Source organism: Sarcophilus harrisii, chromosome 2 (genome assembly GCF_902635505.1).
Source record: "Sarcophilus harrisii chromosome 2, mSarHar1.11, whole genome shotgun sequence".
Taxonomy (NCBI): domain Eukaryota; kingdom Metazoa; phylum Chordata; class Mammalia; order Dasyuromorphia; family Dasyuridae; genus Sarcophilus; species Sarcophilus harrisii.
In genome coordinates this window covers 414,061,153-414,078,033 of record NC_045427.1, presented here as the reverse complement: position 1 = coordinate 414,078,033, position 16,881 = coordinate 414,061,153, and the positions used below count along the sequence as shown (strand labels likewise).

The 16,881-nt window shown below is 38.6% G+C and overlaps 1 protein-coding gene and 1 long non-coding RNA gene across 2 annotated transcripts; both read right to left on the bottom strand.

Moving 5' to 3' along the window:
• Positions 1-967: 967 nt before the first annotated feature.
• Positions 968-9,173, bottom strand: LOC116421680. Its single transcript, XR_004232171.1, has 4 exons — positions 8,369-9,173; positions 6,092-6,214; positions 5,913-5,989; positions 968-5,263 (listed from the first exon to the last, which is right to left on the bottom strand). It is a non-coding gene; the product is annotated as an uncharacterized LOC116421680 (long non-coding RNA).
• Positions 9,174-9,735: 562 nt separating this feature from the next.
• On the bottom strand, positions 9,736-16,459 carry SPDYE4 (speedy/RINGO cell cycle regulator family member E4). The gene is made up of 6 exons (XM_003758909.2): positions 16,351-16,459; positions 14,110-14,298; positions 13,706-13,764; positions 13,056-13,141; positions 11,619-11,787; positions 9,736-11,086 (listed from the first exon to the last, which is right to left on the bottom strand). Exons 1-6 carry the CDS (start codon positions 16,457-16,459, stop codon positions 11,027-11,029), a joined length of 672 nt encoding a protein of 223 aa, XP_003758957.1. The 3' UTR covers positions 9,736-11,026.
• Between the last annotated feature and the right edge of the window lie 422 nt (positions 16,460-16,881).

Sequence of the window (16,881 nt, the reverse complement as noted above, 5' to 3'; positions counted from 1 at the left end):
AGTTAGAAACTATAAGCTGGCTGTCCCATTTTTCTTCTTAGCAAGGAAATTCTGTTCTTTGATGGCTAAAGTTACTGGTTTTTTGGTCTCATAGTTCCAAGTGATTTAAATTTCTTTAGAATAAAACTAAGTGTTTTTCAATATTTACTTATTTCTGATTTTTGAACAATAGCAGATTAGGCTTAGCTTAGTTGCTTGCCTCAATTGCACGCCATTTCTATCCTTTAAGATTTTTTTGATTGCTTTTAAAATTTTTACTATCTGTAAAGAATTTGTAAATGATTCCAAATGGAGTGGCTGTCTTTGATGAAGTATTTATTAAAGAAATTAAAATCCTTTTCAATTTTTGCCTGTTGTCCTAATTGCATTCTTCAGTGCCTTTGGTGAGCTTTTCCTTAGATTTCTTAACTTTTTTTAATTTTTCCCGCCATTGCTTCTGTTGTATAAGCCATTATTTTTCATTATGCCATCTTTTATCTGGAAGATCTTGCAAATTAATGTTTATTCTGAACTGACATGTTTAGTTTATTGATCTGTTTAAGAGAACAAATGTTTGCTGGCTGAAGTTTATGGACTGTTTAGGCGATATAATGCTAATTTATCTCATTTAAATTTCTTCAGGAGATAATGGTTTAATGTCTATTCCTTTATTCATTTCCCATTTGTAGCATCAGTAATTTATATGTTATCATCTCAATTGTGCATCATTTCTTCATTTATATTCTTCTAAGTGGATACAGATTTTCTTTTGCTCTTATATTGGAAGACATAGGAGAGCTGTTAGAATACACAGGAGCCACCTGACAGTGACTGCTGGAGTTCCAAAGCAGAATGGATCTCCTCTTGTGAGAGAATGATACAAGGAGACTGAGAAGCAGTTGCATTGTCTGACCTCTCTCTTCTTCTCTCTGCCTCCAATCTATCTCATTCCCAGTCCATAACACCTGTGTCAGCAAAGGCTGCCTTGCAATCCCTTCAGATGTTATGATCCACAGCTATGGAGGCTCTCAGAAAATTGACCTGTCCCTTAACACTCTTACAAGCATTTCACTGCAGAAAGATAATTCAAGTGTGATTCCAGCATCAGCCAACTTCATTTCCTGGCTGGTAAAATTAATTTTGTGTTTTTAATGCTTTCCCAATTATCTGAGTATGCCCAAATTGAAGAATGAATTTATAATACATAGGGATAAATTTCTGTAGTCTACAAGACCCTGATCTTTCATTTCTTGTTCTCAAACCCTGAATGCTTCTTGGAAATTAGATAATTTTGAGTTGAAAACATATTTGAACATTGTAGGTCCTAGCAGACTTTGCACCATGCCAGCATGCCACTTTGAAAACCAAGAGTCATTTCCATGCTCTGAGGCGGCATTGGAACACAACTTTGTAAAACATATTTGAGTGAATTAAAAGGGGGGGCTTGGAAAGGAATATAGAATTTTTAAGGGGTGAAGCAGCTAAAAATTCAGACCTGGGCTAAGGAGGTGGTAGAGAAATACAAAATGAAGTGACAGTTGAAGCAATGGAAACAAGACAAAAGGTAGAAATAAAGGAGAATGGAAGGAGGAGCAAGGAAATGTAGAAATTGTAGTTATATGAATCAATACAATAGAATGAGCTTGTGAAAGAGAAGCAGCAGAGGATGCAGGAATCACACATTAGCTGGGATGGGTGCTACTGTGTTGGAATCACTTGAAAAGGAGACTCATTTTAACAAGAGGAGTAGAGTGTATGGCAAGAGGTGAAAGAGAGGAGGAACAAAGAGCAGGAAATGAAAAATGTGAGAGACTAAAAAGAGTAATTAGATAGATGCAAATAGGTCATTAGAAGCAAATAGTGGGGTAAATGCAGACAAAATCTGAACACACTGGAGAAGCAAGAGGGACTACTGGGTCTCTGGTCATCACTTCAGCTTTCACTTGCTTCTTCAGGTGGGAACAGCTGTGAGGAATGGTCTGCTCTGAACTCCTCGGCATGCTGGGGTCAGGGAAGTGAGATAGTGTTGAGTGTCTAAGTCTATCAGAAAAAGAATACCATCTCATGCTGAGAGGACACTGTCGTCTCTCAGAACCCTTGAGGAAGCCCCCATTTATCTAGGTGAAAATGTTGAGGGAAAGGTGGTAAAGAGATATTGAAGGGAAGGATTTTTAAGAGATTCCTTCCTTCTGTACACAGATGAAGCTTTGGTTTCCTAACTACCATTTCTTTCAAGTTTTAGATGCTGCTCTTTGTCACAATAGTTTGTCTTTGACTTGACAGGTTTTCTTCACTTCTATCAACTTTGAAGTCCCCTTTACTTCTTTGTTCTCAATTGTATCCTGTTCTAAAGTGCCTCCAATCTCCTCATTCTAGTTTCCTTAGCAGCTCTGGTTGGTATTATCTTCCCATTAACCTTTGTCTCTTTTCATCTCTTTTTATTTTCCACAACTACTCAGTTACTTCCCAATTTTCTGTTCTATTATCTTTGGCTTATCCTTTCTTCTCAATTCTGTTCATTCTGTTCTTGGTTCTTTTGCTGCTCCCTTTGATTTAATTTTCTTAATTCAACAAATTTTTGTTGAATTATCTGATTTCATTACTTGATTAAATTTCTATTGCTTTTCTTTTTCCTTTTACAGCTTTTCTGTCACTTCCCATCACCTCTCTTTGGAAGTTTTTCTACTCTTGGTTCTGCTCCCAAAACTCAGGTTTCAGAAGCCTAGCCTTCCCCTTTATAGATTTCCTTTCATCTGTTATGTAGGCCTCTTCAGCTGCTATTGTGTTTCTGCTGTACTTTTCTCTGCTGCTTTCTCCTTAGCTGTTCTGTTCTGAGGAGCTTCTCAATGTCTCCTGTGTTCATTTTCCTTCTCTCTTTTGCCTCTCCATTTTCCTCTGATCCTCTTTTGATTTTCATATCTCTTAGCCTGCTTTAATTTTTACTACTCTTTCCTTCCTTTCCTCTATAATAGATGATCCTTCAGTTACTATTCTCTCTCTCTCTCTCTCTCTGGTTGTTTTCACTAATTCCTCTGTTTTTCCTTTTTAAAAAAATCCTTAATACTTAGCACAGTACCTGGGCACGTGCTTAAGAAATTGTTTCTGTGGACTTTTTCCTTAGCTGCTGTTCTGTGTCTCAGACTTTTTCAACTGTTTAATTCATTCTGATTCAATTTGTTCTGCTTTTCTGTTCTCAGCTCTGCTTCTCATTTTTTCCCCTAATTCTACTTCACCTGCTTTAATCTACACTGCTCTTTCCTCCTCCTCAGCTCTTTTCTGTTGTTCATAGCTCCTTAGCTGTGCTCATTATCTATTCCCATAAGCCTCTGCTCCTTCTAAATGGAGCTTTATTCTGTTGCTTTGGTTTCTCCATGCTCCCATTTCTCTGGTGGATTCTCATCAACTTCTTTCTACTCTTTGCTTTTCTCCAGGGCTTCCAAACTGCTCTTTTCTCCATTCACAGTTCCTTAACTGCTCTCATTTTTCTACTTCAATCTCTTGTGCTTCTCCAATTTTCTTAGCTATTGTCATTTTTCCCTAGCTTTGTTTCAACTTTCCATTTCTCCTTTATCTCTCCTTTCTCCATTGTTCAAAGATCCATAAAAGCTCCTATCTCCTTGGTTCCTGTATATTCTCCCTTCTCCTCCTGCTCTGCTCTTTTAATCATGATTCCTTGTCTTTTATCTTCAGGTTTAAATGCCATTTCCCCTTTTCACCTGCTTTTCTTTTTTTCCCCAGCTGTTCAAGAATTTCCATTTCTTCTTGCTTTTCTTTTTAGTTCCTTTTATTTTTTCAGGACTCTTCATATGCTCCTATCATTCATGTATTCTTTTTTGGTTATTTTCTTTTGTTGTCCCTCACACTTTCAAAATTTCTGCTCCTGCCTTCTCTATTTTCATATCCTTTACTTATCTTCTCTTGTGTTTTACTACTTGGACACTCTCAGCTCCTTACTCCATTTTTGTCTCCTCCTGTCTTTTCTATTTTTTTTTCTGATTTTTCAGCTATTTACATAAACCTGCTCCTTCATATTCTATGTCCTCTTCAGTTTTCTATTTTATAAGATTTCTGAATTATTGTAGTATCGCTTGCTTCTTTTTCTTCTTCTTTTGTTCACAGCTCTTTAACAATTTGTTTTGTTTCTCCAGTTTTCTGTTTGTTATCCTTGTCATCATCTTCATATATTCTCCTCTCCTTTTCTGTCTTTTCATGACTTCATCACTTCCCCTCACCAGTATCTTCTGTTTTGTTTCTCCTCAGAGAAAATAGTCCACACAGCTACATTCTCCCTGCTCCAGTCTTCTTTGATTCTCCTTTTCCCTGTACTTGTCTTTCATTTCTGTTATAGACAGTTCTAGCATCTTGTCACACTCTTCTCGTCACTTTTTTTGTTATTCATAACTCTTTGGCTGTTCTTATCAGTTTCAATTTCCTCATTTTTTGTAATTACATCTGTATTTCATGGGTGAACTATTCTGTTCTCATATCCAAAATAGTCTCCTCTACATATTTTTAGTAGCTATTCTCTTATCTGGGTTTGATAGTATATACTTATTATTCTTGTTACCAGGAAGACTGATGCTAGCAGATCAATTAAGTCGAGAAGTTCTGAACTGCAGTGGGCTAAGGCCAATTGGGTGTCCACACTAAGTCTAGCACCAATATTAATGAGCCCTTTGGAAGAGGAAATCTCCTGGTTAAAGTGGCCCAGAGAAGAAATGGAGTTACTTCAAAAGCTCTCATGCCAATCAGTAAGTAGTTGGGGCTGGCCTGTAAGTGACACTTAATTTCCCACTTGGGTTAGATAGGGAGACCCTTCTATTGTTCATAGTTCCTCAGCTATGCCTCCAGCAAACCCTTCTTAAGTTGTATCTGTTCTCTATCCCTCAGAACATTTTCTCTCATCTCCCCAGTTCCCCAGATCTCTGCTGCTTCTTTTTTTCAAAGGCTTTTATTTCCTCTCTTCCACTTTTTTTTTTAACCATGCAGCTGCTGCTCATTTAGAGATTTGTTCTCCTTTTTCCTTATTTCACATCTTAGTTGCTGTTCTCTAATCTTCAACTGATGCCCAAGCTATTCCTACCATCTTGTTAATTCCATTTTCTTTAAGTCTTCAACATCATTTATTCTTTTTGCCAGTTTGCCTCTGGACATCTGCTTTCAGGAATTTCTCATGATCCTTCATATGCTCATGAATTTCCTCTACCTTCAGTTTTTTTTCCCCGTATCTTCAGCTGTCTCTCTCTAAATGTCTTTCCCTTCTCAATATCCCTTCTTGCAAGACCTAAATTTGGAGTGAATAAGAAAACATTTGAGAGTATTGAAAACTTATTGCTTTTATTCCTTGCTTTGTCTATGAGTTCCCATCCTTCCTGACTTCAAAATGCTTCTATCCCACTTTCAACAGAGATTCCCTCCCTTCAATGAAATTATTCTAAAGATCTCATAGTTTATCTTTTTCCTCTACAGACTTTCCTCTGTATTTCTTCCATATAAATTTGTTTCTACTTTTTTTTCCTTTTCTTTTCTCCTGTCCTTTCCCTATGTCTTTCCATGTTTGTCCCTTCTTTTCTCCTTCCATCACTCATCCCCATCTCTGATTTCATCTTTTTCTTTTTTATCTTTTCCCTCTATTCTATTCTGTCCTGTCTTATCTTTCTTCCTTTCTTTTTCCCTCTCAATATTCCAATCAGTTTCTCATATTCAAAGATCTATACCTTTTAGTAATTGTCTCATGTAGCTCACCAAACAAATCAAACTCAGCCCCTTCTTTTCCTGGGACTCCCTTGGTTAAACTCTTTTAAGTAGAAAGAATTAGTTCCTCCTCTTCTATTCACCTTTTTCCCCCTTGTCTCTAAATGGCAACTCTTCACATTCATGCCCTTCTCCACAATCTGAGAGGGGTTGTCTCATTCTTTGTCATACTGACATACCTTCCATCTTCTTAGCTTGATTCTGTGCTGTTCCTCATTTCAAGCTTTTTAAGATACATTGGAAAATCAGGCAACACCTTGGAAAATACAGTTTGTATTAAGATTAAGTCTTAGACCATTTTCAGAGACCCCTCCCTTCAGAGTTTCCATTGCCATCTTTCCAAGTTAACAATTCCTACTTTTTGGTTTGATGCCAGGATCAGAAAATTAGATTCTCCTTTGGGTATTTCCTTATATAGTCCCTTTCTTCTTTCTATCCCCAAACTTTATTATTAACTTCCTTTTGACAATCCATTGCTTGCCTTGAGAAAAGGAAAATAAAGTGGTTGGATATCCAGGAAAAAGAATTAGGATCTAAGTGGGAAATTGATAAAGGGCCTTCCCAATCCTCCAAACACTAATCATTAATGACAGTGGCTACCTACTTTGAACTGATAACCATGAGTTCTACACTCTGCCCTCTAAACTTACTCATGATATGAAATTTGACCCTTAATACTAAAAGGACATACTCTATAATAACAACCCTAATCCTAACCTGGAACAAGATCTGAATACCACCTGTTTAAAATTCATGTTTGTTTGTTTTTTACTCTGTTAATCTCCTTGTATCCTAACCCATCACAGGAATTCCCATCCACACTGTTAAACCAAGAATCTTAGCCCCTTGTCTTATAAAGACAATCCTGTCCTTGAATTCTAAAATCTTAATACTGAAAGCACTTTCAACTAAACACTATACATGTTTCCCAACTTTTTTCATTATGCAACCCATCTCAAAAACCCTAAATTTTACATGATGTTAATATTTATACATGTTTCATTTGTTGGGAAGATATAGGGCACACAAAATGGTAGAATTTCATGTAAATACTGACAAAGTGAAGGTTATGGTGGATCTTTGAAAACTATTGACTATAAATTAAGATATTAGCAAGAGAAAGAGGAGCTACTGGAACAGAAAAAGAAGGAAAAAGAAAAGGGGAGTTTAAGAGAAAATAAAAGATGAGAAAAAAGAAAATAGGGAAAAGATATAAGAAAATGAAGTAATAAGAACATGGTAATAAAAGGGGGAAAGTTGTGGCAAGGTTGAGAAGAAGGATGAAAGAATCGAGGGAAGAAAAGAGATGTAAAGAGTGTTAGGTAATCAGAAAATAAAGCAATGGTAGAGACATGGAAGGAAAGGTTAAAATAAAAAAATAGAAAAAAAGATGGAGCAAGAGGAAGGAAAGAGGACAGAGATGAAGAGAAAAAGGAAAAGCAGAAGAATGGAAAAGGAAAGAAGAGAAAAGACTGGCTCTTCCAGGGGAAGGGGAAACATTTGTTGCAATCCCTTCTCACAAGGAACAATGAAGTTGTATCTGTTGATTTCCTGTTTTGAGAAAGGATGGTAAGGGAAAGAAGCTGGAAAAGAGACAAGGCTGAGATGGAACAGAGACAACAAATTTTTCCCCACTGGAATTTTTACTTTTTTCTCTATCTTTTTTTGGCCATCTCTTCAAAACCTATTTCTCCACTTTTGTTCTTTTCCTCCATTCTCCTCCAAAAAGGAAGCCAGATTCAAAGTCAAAGGATGAATGTGTAAAACTGCTTCTTACTACTGATGTGACTTTGGATAAGCCATTTGTCTTCTCTGGACCTCAGATATTTTATCTATAAAATAAAAGGATTAAACTAGATGATTCCTTCCTTCTCTAAATATTTTATCTTTTGCTCTTTTGTTTTCTTTTCTCCCCTTCTCTTTCTCATTTCTTCATGCATTTGTTATATCATCTCCCATCCTTTCCCCTTTCTCTTTTCTCCTTTTTTTATTTCTTTATCTTGTTTTCTTCAAACCTTCATTTTTTTTCTTCTGGACTCCTTTCCCTCCCTTATCCTTACTTTCTCAATTCTGTTTAGTACATATCTCTCTCCTTTTAATTTTAATCAATAAGACAATTTTGCTGGCATTTTATGCTTCCAAAAGATCTATTCTTCCACTAAAAATTTGCCCAAACTTCTACTCATATCTATCCTCGGGAAATCTTAAACTCACAGGAGGTCACAGAAAAGTTCAGACTTTAGAGACTGGTATAAGTGTCAATAGTTTAGAACAACTCCAACTGTCAGCTGACTGAAACTTTGTGCTCTGTCCCAATATTCCAAGATAGTCATCAATTGTAAACTGCCAATACTTCGCAGCTATATCATTATCTACAAGGATAACTGTTTCTCTTAGCTGAAAGTAGCAGGGCTGCACACACACATACACATATGTGTGTGTATACATTTATATGTATAAACATATATGTGTATATGTATGCATGTGTATGTATATGTGCATACATATACACATGTGTGTATACACACGCATAAATCTAATGCTGAAGATTCTGTCTCTACCAAATTCTTCACGAAATTATAGCAGAGTATCTTCAATATAGATAAAATGACTCTGGTACCTCAAAGATAACTACCTGAAATGTATAGAAGGTAGTCGACCACATCCTTCTATTTCTTTCTGAGTCAGCACCTGGGTCAGCAGAAGTTTAAGGAGCTGGGAACTCCTGGAGGGGGACCTCACTGGTTTTTGTGGCTGAAAGGACTCCCAAGATGAAGGTTCATATTTGTCAAGTGAACAATAATGCATTAAATTTGACTACTTATGAAAATTGGGACCAAGTTAGTTTGGTTAGGCAGGTATCTGAGAATAAAGTTCTTTATGTTTCTAATAGTGAGAATAATGGTGAAAAGACACTAGGAATGAAAAAAAAAGGTGAAAAACACTGCCTTGTTTTTAAACTATAACCTTTAGCACAAATATAATGATTGCACTAGTATATAAATTGAGATTGAATTCTAATTCTAATCTATATTCATCTACAAAAATTCTTTTCCCCCATCTCTAACTTATATCCAAACTATAATTTTAGATATAATCTAAATCTTAATTTTTAACTATATCTCTTAATACTTAACCATCATTCTTAGCCTAAAATTTAATGCATTCTAATCCTAAATTCCTACCCCAAACCCCATATATGAATTAGCCCTTGGAATTTATCATCACAGTCTAATTCTGAATAAGGCCCTAAAACAACTTTCAACTACAGTATAGATTCTGAAATTTGATTTTAAGGGAAAGTCACAATCCCTAACGCTATGCCGTCATCATTTCCCCTAACCTTTATTCCTAACACTATCCCTAAACTAGTTATGTGGGAACTCTTTAATCCAATGTTTCCTAACCTTTAGCACTTGGTAATAAGCTACAAAACAAAGTTTTCCATAACCTTAAGTATATATATATATATATATATATATATATATATATATACATACACATATATATTATATATAAATTTCCCACCACCCTATCACCAACCAAAAAAATAATAATAATAAAGCAACTCACCAGATTTTGAAAGGATATGGGATCATACTGACAGGTTTAGGTGTTAGGAACATAATAGAAAAGTAAAACTTTGATCCCTAGTCTTCTTTTTCTTTTTTTTTCCTTTTCTTTTCTCTTTTCCTTTCTCTGCTTTTTTTTTTTTTTTGTCATTCTTTCTGCATCTATTCCCTCTTGATTCTTTTCCCCTTCATTCTCCCTTCATTTTCTCTTCCCTTCTCATTTTTCATGTTCCTTCCTTGCTCCTCTTCTTCTTCTTTAAAATAGTTTGACCTTTATTTTCCCAAGGCCTATACAGAGGTCCTCAAACTTTTTAAATAGGGGGCCAGTTCACTGTCCCTCAGACTGTTGGAGGGCCGGACTATAGTAAAAACAAAAACTTTGTTTTGTGGGCCTTTAAATAAAGAAACTTCATAGCCCTGGGTGAGGGGATAATCGTCCTCAGCTGCCGCATCTGGCCCGCGGCCGTAGTTTGAGGACCCCTGGGCCCTATCAGCTTTGGTATCCCTAACTGCCTATATCAAATCTCCTCCAAAAATCATATAAGCTCTGACATATACACTTAGGATCACAAAGAGATTTAGGTCCAAGCACAGTCTTTCTCCAATGCCTCAGTATGAGTTGGAGGCAACAGGAAGTTAGTGAAAAGACTGCCAAAGAAATACAAATACTGGCAAAGTCTAGGAGATCTGGCAAAACTCTCAACCTCGAAAAGGCCCAGATTTTATGTGTTCCAGGATCAGCCTAGGAAAATATAGAAAGGTTCACAATGAAAGCCTATCCACTGAGTAATGGAATGACCTACCAAAGCACAGAGAAGCTATAATCTGCATTTAGTGGGGTCTGTCCCTCCACTAATAAAAACCAGATTCTTGAATTATTGAAGCAAGTCTTATTAAATCTTATACATAACCCATAAATCATCTCTCCTTTAACTCATATGTGTTCTATTTATCTGTGACTAAGCATATCTTTCTGGCTATTACTAGATATACTTGTGTTTTTCTGGGTCTATACTAATGTTTCTGACTGCCTAGCCACCTGGATGTGATAATGGCTTCTTGTCAGTTTGTAATTAGGTCTGCCTTACTAAATCTGACTGACATCTGACAAGCTGAATAGCTAGGCTTGACTCTTTTTATGTTTGTCTGCATATATGTCTGTGTAGCCTGATCTGTTTGTGAATATCTACTATATTACCTATGTCTCTGAATATGCTGGATCAGTTGCTCTATTTTTGATTGTATATGATTTGAGATTCTCAGTTTGAAGTATAACTAGGTCAGGATATCTGGGCTTTGTCTCACTGTGCCAAGATTGAAAGAATGACCCATTTTCAGCTGCAGCCCACATAATACACACACACACACACACACACACACACACACACACACACACACACACTACCCAAGTGTGCATATCATACTGCCTTGCCCTAGACACAAAAATTTTTATAGTCTGATCTAGTTGTATCTGACTTCTCCAAATGCATCTGTCTCTATATGACTAGTCAGATCTGTCTGGGCCTAACTGGGTCTGATAGTTTTGCTATAAGGTTGGCTAGATTAGGACCTCTGAAGCAGTAAGCAGAGGGAGTGACAGCTCCTTCAAACCATTCCTGAATGGACCATCTTCTCATGTCATCTCTGTTCCACTCAGGTGAGGACCTTCCTCTGCTGCTCCTGCCTCCAGCCACTGCTTTTAGTCTCCTTACATAGGAGCTCTATTGAAGGAGAGCGCGATCACGCTTCCATACCCAATGTCCAGGCTGATATGCCTGAATCTGTAAAGAAATAAAATGAAACAAAATAAGATGAAGCTGTAGAGAGCCACAGACAGTGGGGGAATTATGGGTAAGGTATAAGACCCTTCAGCCCAGAGGGAACCTGCTGACAATGTCTGATTCTGCTCTCATCTCCCCTTGGGGGCATCTCAGCCTTCCTGAGTAGTCAAGAGGCTGTGACACAAACATGTGTTCTACTTGAAGCAGAGAATCTTGCAGCAAAGAGGCATCTATATAATAATAGCAAGATGCTTATAGTTAGCACACGTGCAGTATGCTGTAGTGATATAATTGTACTAAAGTATTTAAGGCTGAGAGAACTTGAAATAAATGGATTCCATGTTTGACCATCCACATGGGTTTTCCATGAATCCTAGAATGAGGGTATATAAATAGCAATCACACATATACCTCCTTCAATAATTATGCAGACAAAGTGAGCCCTTGTAAGCCTGCAACTCTCACAGCCTTAAAGTCCAGCCACAGATTCCCCGTAATTAATACTCTACCTCTCCTCCCCAGTAGATCCTACCTCCTCACATTCCTCCCTTGTAACCCATGCCTTCCAACCAATGGCCCGGAAGAGCTGGGCCCGAAGCCACTGGAACTTAGCACGCTGGGTGCGGTCCTGGCCATAGAGAAAGACAAACATTCCATGCTTCGGCCCTTGGCAATCTTCCTCCATGTCATTGGCCAGATATCTGTGAAAAGCCAAAAGAGGAACATAGTGTAACCTTAATACCACCTTTCCAGTTAGTAAGGTCTTCTTAGATGATCACCAGACTATAATCTATCTTCCTTCCCATACCCAATCTGTGCTTTCTATAAAGTCACAGAGAACACCATTAATGCACCAATTCTACCATGTGCTCTGTACATTCACCCAGATCCACAGAATCATAGCATCTGTTTGAGATATAATTAGGTCAGGACACCTGGGCTTTACCTCAGTGTTCCAAAACAGAAAGAATGACAAGTACATTATCCCAGGACAATAGAATAGGCCACCCTAGTCCAATCTAAAATTGAGTCCTTTTTATAATTATTTCTAGTGAACTATCAGCCAACTTCATTTAAAGATATCCAGTGACAGAAAACTCCCCATCTCCAAGAAAAATCATTGATGATATAATATTCTATAAATGAAGATGAAATTTGATAATTTCTGTTTTGGTAATTTCGCCCCCCCCCCATTTCTCCTAGTTCTGTCCTCTGCCACCAAACAGAAAACAAAACAAAACAAAACAATAAACCAACCACTTAATCTTTTTTCAATATTACTGCTTTTTAAATAGAATCTTAGTATTTTAAATCTGGAAGTTACTTTTACAAGTCACCTTGAAGAAAGCAGTGATCATGTCTTCAAATCTTCCTTTCTCTAAGATAGACTCAGACTATCTTCAATAAGTCCTGGTCTAGGTCCCTTCACCATCTTAGTTGTACTCCTTCAGGAATCTAACATTAGCATTTCTCTCTTTTGAGGAGAGATATATAGAGGGGGCAACTCTCTTCTTCCCATCATTCTTGACTGGTGTGATGGGCTTGGCAAAGATAATTATAGAAGAGTTTTTACTTGGAAGGCTATTCTGAGTTCTGACAGCAGAAAAGTCACTGAATTCCAGAGATAGACTCTTAGAAATTATCTAGTTCAGTGCACCCTTTCCCCCATCTGACAAAGGAGAACATTGAGGCTCAGAAAAGGGGAAGGATTTCCAGGCTTACAGAGCAAATCCATTGCAATTCTGGGACAGAATTCAGGTCTGCATATTTAACAGTTTTGTCTTTCATTTTATCACTTAATGCAGTGCCCAGCACTAATTCTTAATAAATGGTTATTTATTGACAGATAAAATGAATTAGGGCTCAGAAGAATCAAATGCTTTGCCCCAAATTCCATTCACATTAAAAGATGTAATTGCATTGATAAGAGAGGGAGCTCATTGGATAAAAGGAATGAGAAACCACTCACAAAGCCAGGAAGAAATGGAGGCGTTGGTACTGCCAGGAAGGTCGGCCAGCCCGAGCAAAGTAGGCTATGATCATTGCTAAGAGATACTGATGAATAGAAAGAGAGAGGGAGGGTCACCTTCAGGAAGGGGAGGGAATGACAGCTACAGAGATAATACACTCTGGAGGAGATAAGAGTTTGGGAGAACCTGGATAGGGGAGTTTTAGAACCTGGCTAGAGTCAGGACAGGACACTATATTGGAAAGGATGGGTTACCAAAACAGGGTGAAAAATGAGGGGACGTGGGACAGGAGTATACTTTATAACTGAATTATAGATATATCTATGATATTAGAGAAAACAAGGTCTGGAACAGAGGAAGCATAAGATAAAGGACTCGAGGAGGGAGGCTAAAGCTAGGAGTTCACATTGGTCATGGAAATTTGAAGTATTCAGGCTTTTCTTCTCAGGGGTATGAAAGAATACAGAATTGGGCCCAGCAAGCCCTCTTACATGGTGGCCAAGAAATCAGGACCTCCATTCCATTTGCACTGGGGAGTAGGGAATTGTTGGCAGAGTAGGAGAGTTATTTGGAGATGGGAAAATCAGTGTTATCTAAAAAGGGAGGTTGTACATGGATATTTCAGGCCAAGCCATAGTAAGAATCTTACCTTGTCTGACACCCGAAGTTTTCTGTCCCAGGCCAGGAAGTTCTGGACAACAGGATCCCCTATGAAGGGAGATAGAGGGACATTCTATTAGGCTAGAGATGGAGAATGGTCCAGTAGAGCTAAGAGAAGAAGCTATTCCCCTTATTCTGCTCCCCTTTTGGAAGAGATCATATGAGGGGCCCCAAAATGAAACAAAATGAGTATTAGTGGAAAGAAGACAGACCCTCTGGAACCCCTGTGAGATTATGAACTTCTGCTTGAACACCTCCCCTAATGAGGTTCTAATAACCAATCTCTTGGGGTTTCCCATTCCATTACTGGACAGTTTTCAGTGTTAAGAGAATTGTGGGAGTGAGGGGAGGCTGAAGAGTTAGGGATGAGGGAAGAGCTAGCTCCATTCCTACCTAGCAGCCTATTAAAGGCCTTGTAATCCTCAGGCCGCACTGTGGACACCCTGCGTCTCTTCAACTGCATTTTGAGACCAAACATGCCCTTTACAGCCCACCTATCCTGGGTTCCTGTAGGTATCCAATCAGAACGTTTCCTCTTTCGGCTTTGAATCCTCAGAGGTGAACCAGGAGATATCCAGATGGCTAAAAGAAGGCCAAAAGCCATTAGCAAACTCTGTCCCTTTGGTTAACCTCCTTGACCTCCTTTGTTTTTCTTGACCTCTTTAACTGCCTTCTCCCATCCTTTACTTCACAGAATTATCAAGTCTAAGAAATAGAAGAATATTTGAAATCCAACCACAATTATGCCTCTGCTTAAAGACTTCTCATCATGGGGAACTCACTACTTCTTGAGGCAGTATATTCCATTTTTGGATTCTAATTATTAGGGAGGTTTTCCCTTATGTTGAATTGAAATCTACCTCTCTGTAACATTCCTCATTGTTTCTAGATTGTCCTTCTTGAACCAGATAGAAAAAATGAATTGGCTCTTCCCCATAATAATCCTTTACATTCTTAGAGTCAGATACAAGCCTTCTCTTCTCCAGGCTAAACATTCCCAGTTTCTTCAACTGTTTTTTATATGGCATGATCGCCAGGTTCTCCACTATCTTAGTTCCCATCCTGTATACCACGACAGCTTAAACTTTTTCTACTCATGACCCCTTTTCACCTGAGAAATGTTTATGTAATTCCAGGTATATAGGTATATAAAATAGGTGTAGAAATCAAACATTTACTGACAATAAATCACAATTTCATGACCCTTACATTTAGTTATGAGACCCCACATGGGGTCTCAAACCACAGATTAAGAAGCTGGGTTCTGGAATAACTCCAGCTAGTTATTGTCCTGTTCCCTCCAATCCTTCCTTTCACTCTCCCCAATATCCTGTATTATGGTTCCTATTATTCTCACTAATCCTTTCCTTTAACCCCCTATAAATATCTTCTTAATCAACTTCTACCTTCTTTTCATTCCTTCCATCTCCTGTTTTATGGTCCCTTCTACTGTTAATTCACCCCTTTCCCTGGGGTTCCATTTCCCTTTCCTCCACCACTCCCTTCAATTCCTACACTTGCTATCTTGTGATTCCATCTAACTTTTCCCCCCTCCATTCCCCTCAGTCCATTCCATATTCTGTCCTATGGTTCAATGATCCTCTCTCCTACTTTTTCTTCCATCTTGTCCCATTTCCTGAACTATGGTTCTACTTTTCCTAACCTTTCTAGCCCCTCCTATCTCCTACTCTGTAACTTCTTTCTTCCTCTCTCAATTTTTCCTATTCCTTCACAACTTCTCATCCTTCCATTTCCCCACCCACCCACTTCCCATCCTATGGCCACTTCTGTCTCACAGTCTTACCTCTACCTTTTTCTACTTCCAGTTTTGCCCTAAGGCCTTTCTTTCTTGTACTTTCTTCTTTTTCCTTTCTGTTTACTCTCTCCCTCCCTGTCTCTATGTCTGTCTTACCTCTTTTTCCTCTCTTCCTCTCTCCCTCCTCCCTCCCTTCCTCCTCCCTCTGTCTTTGTATGTCTCTTTCTCTTCTGTCCCTGTTGCTCTATGTCTATGTCTCTTTGTCTCTGTCTCTCTTTTCTCTGCCTCTCTGTCTCTTTCTCTCTTCTCTCTCTGTCTCTCTATCTCTATCTCCCTGTCTTTTTCTCACTCTATCTCTATCTCGCTGTTTCTCTTTCTCCCCCCTCTTCCTTCCTCCCTCTTTCTCTCTCTCTCTCTCTCTTTCTCTCTCTCTCTCTCCCCCCCCCCTTTCCTCTTCCTCCTTATTAGTTCTTTCTTCTTCTGTGAGTTTCTGAGGAAACTTCTCCAGGTTCCACCTCCTCCTATCATACCTCACCCCAACCTCTAGTTCCTGTGCTTCTACAGGACTAAAAGCTGAAGGATAGACATTATCTTAATATGATTATTTGTTAATGAGGAAAGAAAGATAATCAGATTAGATAAGTAAATTACCAAATGTCATTGGGCTATGTTGAACTTCTGCCTTACCGTACATCTCCAATACAGATCCATATTTAGAACCAAAGGGTCTTGACTCCCTGTTGGTTGCTCTTTTTCCTCTTTGACCTTGTCTTCCTCTTAATCCCTTTCTAACCTCCCTCTGCCAATAACCTGCATTCTCAATTTGCCTGTTCTATCCAATCAAGTCATCTCTTTGCCCTTCCCACTTGCTTCCTTACCTGAAGGTCCCGGGGCTTCCTCTTTGATCACCGGTGCTGAAGAGGGCTTTGGAGAGACAGTAGGGGTGCTCTGGCTCACAAATGAAGAGAAAGGGAAACACCTGGCCATGGTCTCCCCAGACAAGTCCTGCCCCCACCCACCCACCCACCCTTCAGTTTTACTTCCCTCCCTCTCACCCACAGAATATTAGCCTCACAGCAATCTCTGTCCCTAGCTACTTCCAAATGCGAATATATTTGCCTGTGGATCAGCGTCTGCTGCTCTGAGAAAAAGAGATAACCAAGCTCAAAAAAGATGCGACTGCCCAGCTTTGAGACTTAGTCCTCACTGAGCCCCAGGGTTCCAAGTAGCTGCTACAGGACTCAGGTGACATCAGCCATTCCACCCTGGCAACCAAGCCAGTTTGAAGGAAAATGCATAGAACCACCAGACTGAGGAATTCTCTCTAGAGGGACAGGGAAACAGAACCATGAACTTCTCATTTGTTCCTTGGATTAGCTTCATGTATGTAGCTTCTCCCCAATCTTTAA

Coding starts and splice junctions, on each gene's coding strand:
- SPDYE4 (XM_003758909.2), bottom strand. CDS start 16,459: ATGGCCAGGTGTTTCCCTTTCTCTTCATTTGTGAGCCAGAGCACCCCT. Junction 11,788..13,055: donor CTCCATTTCTTCCTGGCTTT/GTGAGTGGTTTC, acceptor GGCTTTTCACAG/ATATCTGGCCAATGACATGG. Junction 11,087..11,618: donor CAAGGGAGGAATGTGAGGAG/GTAGGATCTACT, acceptor ATTTCTTTACAG/ATTCAGGCATATCAGCCTGG.